This window comes from Eupeodes corollae, chromosome 2, assembly GCF_945859685.1.
Source record: "Eupeodes corollae chromosome 2, idEupCoro1.1, whole genome shotgun sequence".
In the NCBI taxonomy this organism is placed as follows: domain Eukaryota; kingdom Metazoa; phylum Arthropoda; class Insecta; order Diptera; family Syrphidae; genus Eupeodes; species Eupeodes corollae.
Window position 1 is genome coordinate 134,645,028 of NC_079148.1, and position 8,698 is coordinate 134,653,725.

Here is an 8,698-nt window from a genome sequence, read left to right on the forward strand (position 1 = left end):
CTCATAAATGAACTGAAGTTTTCTGCGAAATAAATGTCAGTTATGTCCGGCTTACTCCTTAATTACAAGTGAAATTTAAAAGAAATTGATTTATTTATTGATATAATAACGTGGGCACATAATGAACCTACTTTATTATCATGTGACATCTATACGTGTAAAGCCTTTTAAATAAGAAAGTAATTCAATAAACCATCACAAGAAACAAGACCATAGATCAGAGAGAAAGAAATAACCATACATGACATAACTAATAAAGATAATGGGGTTTTCCATGGGTAATTCCAGCAATTCCGCCTACCCGACCTTGACGAAGTGAAGATAGCTATATCTAAACTTAACTCAAACAAACCTGCTGGAGCTGACGGCATCACTGCCGAACTATTCAAAGCAGCAGGCGATGACTTGGTACGGAGCATGCACCAACTCATCTGCAAAATGTGATCGGAAGAAAGCATGCCCGATGGGTGGAATCCCAACATAGTATGCCCGATACATAAGAAAGGAGACCCTCTAAACTGGGCCAACTACAGAGGCAACAGTCTCCTTAACATTGCGTATAAGATCCTCTCTGCCGTATTATGTGAACGTCTGAAGCTATTCGTCAACAATCTGATTGGTCCTTATCAGTGTGGCTTTAGATCAGGAAAGTCCACTATCGACTACGGCAGATCTTGGAAAAAACCCAGGAGCTTCAAATCGATACCTATCATCTCTTTATCGATTTTAAAGCCGCGTATGACAGCATCTATAGGGAAGAGCTCTACCGAGCAATGTCTAGTTTTGGCATCCCTGTCAAACTTATCCGTTTGTGCAGAATGACGATGGAGAATGCACGCTGCTCTATCAAGGTCGGAAAAGATCTTACCGATGCATTTGATGTCAAAAAAGGTTTTAGACAAGGCGATTCACTGTCATGCGACTTCTTCAATATCGTTCTCTAAAGAATTGTGCAAAACTCAACCGTCAACACGGATACGCAGATTATATTGATATAATTGGAAGATTAAAGCGTGATGTCAGTGAAGCGTTTTTGAGCATTGCGACGGAAGCGAAGAAGATGGGTTTAGTGTAGGGTGTCCATAACGTGTTTGAAAAAAAAGAGAACATTTTCAAAAATTCAAACTTCTACTTCCGCCCGCTCACCTCACCATCATCCAAATAAAAGATATGATCAAATGTTCGTTTTATAAAAATATATATTTATGAAAGAAGCATTAATTACAAAATAATACTAATAAATAACAATAAATAATAATAAATAATAAAATTTCAATAAATCTAGGTACCTGCACTACATACATTTAAATTTATTTGTAGATACAAACATTCTTGAAATAAGTTTAATAAGCCAAATTTAATTTACCACTGGAATATTTTGTCATAAAAACAGCAGAAAACATTGGGCCACTTTTATTTTTGTATGAATTCAGGTCTAGACAATATTTTTTGCGTTTAAATAAAATAAATTGGGTGGCGCAACAGTCAATTGAGAACTAGGGCCTAGTGACTTACAACTCTCAACCATTCCTGTGTGCGAGTAACGTTGTCAGGGATGGAGGGGACCTACAGTTTTTAAAGCCGAATCCGAATGGCTAATTTCAGAAAGCACTTTTTTATGACAAGAGTTACTCTTGGAGAATTTGTCAATTCCTCGCAAGAGGCAGTACCCGTGAAAAGACTTGAGATGGCATAGGCAGGGATCGAACCCAAGGCATCTAGCATGACAATCCACCGCACTAACCATCATGCCACGGGGACTACTATTTTTTACGTTTAGATTGATGAAATGTCAAATGGAAAAACAGAAAAGAAGCACAAAAAAATGCAACGAAAATTGGTTGGTGAGTTTATGCAGACGGTTAGAAGACTACATTTAGAGTTATTTTAGTGGACACTTCAAAGTTTTTTTTAATGAAAAGGAAGTAAGATTCCTATTTTCAGGCACCAACTTTTATAAAAAAGAAAAAAGAGGACAAAAAAGAGTACAAAAAAAGAATTTGATGGAAAAAGAAAGAATAAGAAAGATCGGAGTCCAAAAAGAGAACATGTTCTCTTTAAAAGAGATGTTCTGGAAACCCTTGTTTAGTGGCCAATGAGGGCAAGACCAAGTATATGCTGTCATCAAAAAAGGGCACTGAACGACGACGTCTTGGACAAAACGTCACCATGGAAGACTTGGAAGGCAATTGAGAAGTAAAGTCCTCTCTCGAGCATCTAAAATCACCATCTATAAGACACTCATCATCCCGGTTCTAATTTATGGCGCTGAGGCCTGGACTCTGTTAAAGAAAGATGAGAGCGTCTTTGGATGCTTCGAGAGAAAAATTCTTCGGGTGATTTTTGGTCCCATGCGCATAGAATGGAAGGGAAGATATAACGACGAACTGTACGGGCTGTACAGGCGACACTGACCTAGTTAGCAGAATTAAAGTCCAACGGCTTAGATGGCTAGGTCATGTAGAGCGGATGGACAGCAACGCTCCAGACTGGAAGATCTTCGAATCAAATCCCGAAGGACGGCGCAGTAGAGGAAGACCGCGACTCAGGTGGCGCACCCAGGTGGGAGAGAGGACCACAACCAACTTGGCGTGCGAAACTGGAGAGCTAGCTAGGGACCGAGCTGGCTGGAGACGCATGTTGGTTGAGGCCCAGGTCCGCCCCGGACTGTAGCGCCACCTTAAGTAAGTAAGTAAGTAAGTAATAATATAATCAAAGAACTAATTTTCAGTTTTGCCTGTACCACCAGGTGCATCCAAGGAATATAATCCACCTGTATTATTGGAAAAAGCTTTCATGATTGTGTCATACACATGTTTTTGTAGAGTATTCAATTTGGTTACATTGGATTGTACAAATAAATGTATGTAAATCATTTGAATTGAGCTCCTGCTCACATTGCAATTCACGATCAAAAAGATCATGTATCTCATGGCAGTACCCAATTGTGCCAATGCTTTATTTACAATTGTTAGACACATTTCTTCAATTATTATTACAGCTTCGTTGTCCATTTCCATGGTAATTAACAAATCGGGAATTCTTTAAGTATTAGTACAAATTGTTTGTATATGGGAGTATAGAAAGATGTTGATTTTAAACCTTTTCAAAATTTTTTTTTTAATTTTCTTTACGTACAAACCCTCTCTGGACTTCCACGAATAATTCAAGACCAAGATTAGTCAAATCTGTAAGGGCATTGTTGAGTTATAACATTACAACAAAGTGGGATTGATTTGTATATATACTCGTATATGTAGATAAAAAAGTTAAACAATAATGAAGCAGACAAAAACGACTTTCTTATTTCTTTCGATTTTCGTAGTTTTCAAATTCTTTCAAAATCCTGTAAACTTTTGTATGTAAATAGTTGCTTCCTGCTCAAAAAATTGATTTTCTTTCCAAACAACAATTTCCTTTTAGTAGACAATCTAAAATTATTTTAAAATACAAACATTTTGGTGTTAAGATGAGTACAAAAATTTTCTGACGTTTCACTGTCAATTTTAGTTCTGTCACTTTTGACAGATAAAATTAAGTGTTCACAAGGTTGATAGAAAATAGGTTCAGACCCCAAAAGGGTATTGAAAGTAAGGCAAGTCTCTAATATCTGATTGACCAGCTATTAAGGCGTCCTTAATGAAAAGTTGACTGGAAAGTTGCTCAAGAAAAATCTCCCTAACTATCAAGTTAAGTCTACTTCTGTCAAAATGGCAGTTGATTATGTTTTTGTCATTTAACTGAAAGCTGAACTTTATTACTCTATAATTTACATATGTATTTATTTTCTGCACAGCTCCATTAAATGTTTTCTGTAAATTGTTAGTTCGGAAAAGAAATAAGTAATATTTTTTACAATTCAAAATACAAATTATTATGGACTTTAAGCATGCCTGAGGTATGGTATGGTTTGTAAACCATAATTTGTTTAGTGGTTTTTGTTCCATGAACTGAAGGTAGCGGTTTGTGAAGTAAAGTTCTGAATTGGAAATTCATGACACTTGAAAAACGAAATAGTTGCCTTGGTCAAAATTGACGATCAAAGTATAAAGTTGACTGCAAATTAAGTCCCTTATATTGTCCGAACCTTGCCAATGTTTTGTGAAAAATCTACCAATATTGAAATGGCTCCCAATAGTGTATACTAAACTAAAGACTATATACAGTCGAAAAATGAAATTAACGGGTGACCTAATTAAAGATCAGATAAAAAATTGATCCCACTTAGAGATCCTGCACGATGTTCTAATAAGATGTTTCACTTTGATCATAAAACAAAAAATTGTATTTTTGAAGAGATAAAAATAGGATGTTTATTTCATTACAATGGAAAAGGATAGCTAGCTATAAAGCCGCCACAACTATACGGTTGCAGTACCATTACCCTTTTAATTAAGTTTTCTAAAGTAAAAATTCGCAAATTTGTGTTGCCCAATAGCGGACTATTCTCATATTGGAAAACATTTTAAGTTCGGAAGATCATTATCTCCCTATTAAAACTATTAAAATGCAAAAATGTTGAGTGTTATTCTAAAGTCTTCACTGTTATTTTATATTTCTTCAATTATTTTATTCCCCACGCAAAAATAAATCACTTTTATTGAGATCTGTCAAAACATAGATTAAGACGTTATTGATCTTTCAATGCTGCAATCAAAATATTTTTACATTTGCTTTTAATACAGATCTGCCTCCTCTTTTACTTATATGTTTTTCCATTGGTAAACATCGATTTTATTAAAAAAATATATATTTTTGACGCGAATGGAACACGATTGAAGATTGAACTTTCTTGTCAAAACAACTAAATGATATTATTCTCTAATTCTTTTTTAAAATTCTTCCAGTTTTGAATCAGAATTTTTTCTTACAATTTTTTAATCGGATCAAAAGCTATTTCTTGAAATTCAACCATGTGTTGAATAAGCTGTTTTGTCAGATACCTACATACATACCCCAGAAATACTTAGATCCCTTTGGATTCCTTTTTTGACATCTCAGCTGTTTTTCATCAGCTGTTATTTTACACGAAAAACACTAACAAAAAGGTATCCGAATACCCTATCTCTCTGAGATTGAACGCATCCAATGGAACACAGAATTTGCTTGTCAGGCGATGTCAAGTTTTTCAAGAATCGTTGTTCAGAGCTCAAAGCGATCCCTAGACGATTCTAAATTGTGATTGTCGTCTCCTTTGTTATGGTTAGTGTTTTAATTCAAATATCGTATCAAAACGATTAATTTAAAATTTCATTCTTGAAAAAATAATGTCATTATAAAACCCTTCCTTTTTCACATCCACCGATATAAGAGACATTCCAAATAAAATATGTTTTCAAGATATGTATCCAATACAAAATAAAACTTTAGTTATAAATTTGTATAAAAATCCTTTTTTATTCGGTAAAATTTTATGTTTACAACCATTTTCATTACATAAAATAAAAATATAATTTTTAAATTGATAAATAACTTAATTTTTAAAATAACAATTAAGTGGAATAAATTAATGAATAAATATTCAACCGTTAAGTTTACAACCTATTTACAGTCTTACAAAATGTCTAATTTCTAAAATACAAATTATATAGATACTTAAGAGAATATTATGAACTTATTAAATATTATTCAATAAACAACATTAACCCTATTATCTGGTGGTGGTCTGTAGCACCAAAAAGATCCAACGACTCCAAGTCCAATGAAAAATATAGTAAATGCCGATAGTCCTAGAATCACACCAGTTGTGACATCATGCAAGGCAAATCCTGGATAGGGATCCAATGCTAGCAACACAAGTAATCCACAGCATTTAAGCAGGCAGAACAAAGTGACAAGGACATAGCCTGAAGTGTAGCTACGATTTGGCAACCATTCGCTGTGTCTTGATCGGAAACCCAAAAATCCAAGTCCGACGCCACAGAAAGCTGCAGCTAGACTGAACTGTAGATAGAATGATTTTCCCATCTGAAAAAGAAAAGATATGTAAATAAGAGAACTTCAAATTGCATTGCTAAAGAACTTACATGAGCAATCATATAGATACAAAGGCCAGAATTCATAGCACTTCCTAGAATCAGCATCAGCGATACCACGGCTAAAGTTGCAGTGGCATTTGCCACTTTTTGTGGATAAGAACTGTCCCAAGTCTTGTTCAGGCTCTCGTCGCCTGGATTCACAGCCATTGCCACTCTCGGCTGGATCACAGCAGTTGTCCGAGAATCCACTTGGGCATGTCTCTGCATCTGTTGGGGGCACTCGTACTGGAGTCTATGGGGAGACAGCTCCTTCTTCCGCTCCGGATGGCTGGGATAGATTTGTTGACTTTGGTAGTAACGTGGAGTGTTGGGATTACTGTGCCTGGGAGTTGACATTGTCCTCTTGATTGGAGTCTTCCTTGGGGTGGACAGTAATTCATGGAGTTTCCTAGTTGCAGCGGGATTCTTCAGAGGAGTGTTTGGGTACGAGGAAATCATGGTCCCCTTTTGTGGGGTGGACGTCTGTAGAGGGGTGCGAGAAGCAGGATCATGATTACTATGACTCTGGTTGAGATCTGATGTGCTAAGACACGTTTCCTCCTCATCTTCTGTTGGTATCACGGCATAGCGATGGGCTCTTCCATTGTGCATTTGGATGATTTCATGGTTATCATCGACAAGCTCCTCATCTTCTGCCGTCGGGACCATGGCATAACGTTGATTGCTCTTCTGGTCAACGAGCACAAATGTCTTACTTCCGAAATCACTGGAAAAAGCTGGCTTCATCCGGGGCTGTTCCTCATACATGGAAATCGGTGGTAGACTTGTATACTGCTCCGATGACTCCTCTTCATGCATTGAAGATGGACCATTATCAATGGGCAAATGAGAATACCGATCTAGATTGTCCTGACTCTTGACGAACCTCCGAGGTGTAACGATATCCGATGGTTCCGGACCAGGAACGATGGCGTAGCGGTCTTTCCGTGTTGATGGCAATTCCTCGACGGGCACTAGTGCGTAACGGCCACTTCCCGATCGCGATTCAAAAGGGCCAGTTGTTCGATTTAAATGCACCCCCGGCTTAGGGCCAGGTCTAGGTGGCGAAGTTGCATCGAAGCGTCTCTCGACGGGTGTGTTCTTATGAGACAACGTTCGAAACGATCGCGTAGACACGCTTCGCTGAATGCGAAGTGGACCGTCGCGAGCATTTTTCACTGGCCTCGTTGTCGTCGCTAAACCCGATGCCGAAGCTGAAGCCGAAGAGGTGGAAAAATTCAAACTGCGATTGTAAAAAGACTGTTGATGGTCTTGTTCGCGATGAACCGACGACACTGATGATGGATAGAATTCACTATTTTGGCAAAAGGCCGGATTGGTATAATTGTGACGTGACATATTTAGATTTTTTTAAATATTTCTTATTTTAACAACACAACATTTAGCTTAAGGTTTTTTTTTGGTGTTAAATTAAAACTTAGAACCTTTTTAAAATTTATTTCGTAGTTCGTACTGAATTTATGAACTTTCCACGACGAGATCCTTTCTGGAACTGAGCACGCGATCTTGGCGAACACTCAATTGAAGTCGATGTAGACGTCGAAGTCGGAGTTAAAAACGAGAGCGGTCCCTTCTCCCTAAAATGAAGAACGAAAACGAAACGAATATAATTCAATTCAATGTTCAATCCAATGTTTCGACGACGGTAGCGGAGTTGTATTTTGTGTACACAGCACATATATAGGAACATCTGCTCCTGCTGGTTCGTGTATCGTGTTTTTTAAAAATGCTGGTTTCTTTGCGAGGGGTTTGCCTATATTCATCTTCATCCCTGCATTGACATTCGAGGGGTGAATTTTTGTGATGTAAAGTAACAGCCGTTTAGATATAGATACGCACACCAATGCACATCATATCATACGGGGTCCGGGATGGAGACGGGGGTAATAATATGTGACTTAGGTAATTATACCATTGCATAGAAAAAATAGTTGCATGCCGTGTTGCCGCTTGAGCCGTCTTTTCCTCACTCCTCAGCACACGAACGGGTGGGCTAACGTAGCGTCAAGTCGAGTCGAGTCGTCACTAACGACGACTTATATATGTTTTAGAATTTTGGCCGTTACAACTTTTTTGTTGTTAGTTTTATTTAATTTAGGGTGGCATGCGCAGCTCATGGTAATCCATTAAAAATGTGACAAATCCATGGAACAATAGCGGTTAGAGAAGAATGTTTAGATGTACTCACGCTCTCGTTCCATATAGGGGAATTCCATTGGTATCGGCAGTCTACACTTTTCACTCTGTCTTAATTATGAGACTTTTGATGAGCTATACTCGTTATTTAAATGCAGGTCTAATATCAAGCTAAATGAAGCTAACATTGACGATGGTTAGGTTTCAGATCACATTATTATCAGAAATTACGAACTCAAATAGGAACAATGAGTTACTAAAAGAAAAGTGGAGCTCCTTAAAATGGTTGAATAACTTGGAGGTTTCAAATTGTTTATGTTTCATACTAAAGGTCATAATTTTGATTATGTTTCATAACTTTTTAATTGTACAAAATTAGCAAACAGGTATAGAAGATTTATGTAAGAGCCTTTGCTTTGGAAAGTTAATTTTTTAATCCGGTGAAATTAGGCGAAAAAAGGGTCAACCTCGGAGTGAGAGATAGTAAGCTGGTATTTTGTTTACACCTTACTTTTGTAAAGGTT

The 8,698-nt window shown here is 37.2% G+C and overlaps 1 protein-coding gene across 1 annotated transcript; it reads right to left on the reverse strand.

Annotated features, from left to right (window-relative positions):
• Positions 1–5,404: 5,404 nt before the first annotated feature.
• Positions 5,405–7,952, reverse strand: LOC129945987 (uncharacterized). The gene is made up of 2 exons (XM_056055985.1): positions 6,027–7,952; positions 5,405–5,967 (listed from the first exon to the last, which is right to left on the reverse strand). Exons 1-2 carry the CDS (start codon positions 7,374–7,376, stop codon positions 5,629–5,631), a joined length of 1,689 nt encoding a protein of 562 aa, XP_055911960.1. The 5' UTR covers positions 7,377–7,952; the 3' UTR covers positions 5,405–5,628.
• Positions 7,953–8,698: the final 746 nt, after the last annotated feature.

What these genes read in the sequence shown, in the direction of transcription:
- LOC129945987 (XM_056055985.1), bottom strand. Translation starts at nt 7,376, where the DNA reads ATGTCACGTCACAATTATACCAATCCGGCCTTTTGCCAAAATAGTGAA. An exon ending in GTATCTATATGATTGCTCAT is followed by an intron (nt 5,968 to 6,026) that starts GTAAGTTCTTTA and finishes TTTCTTTTTCAG; the next exon opens with ATGGGAAAATCATTCTATCT.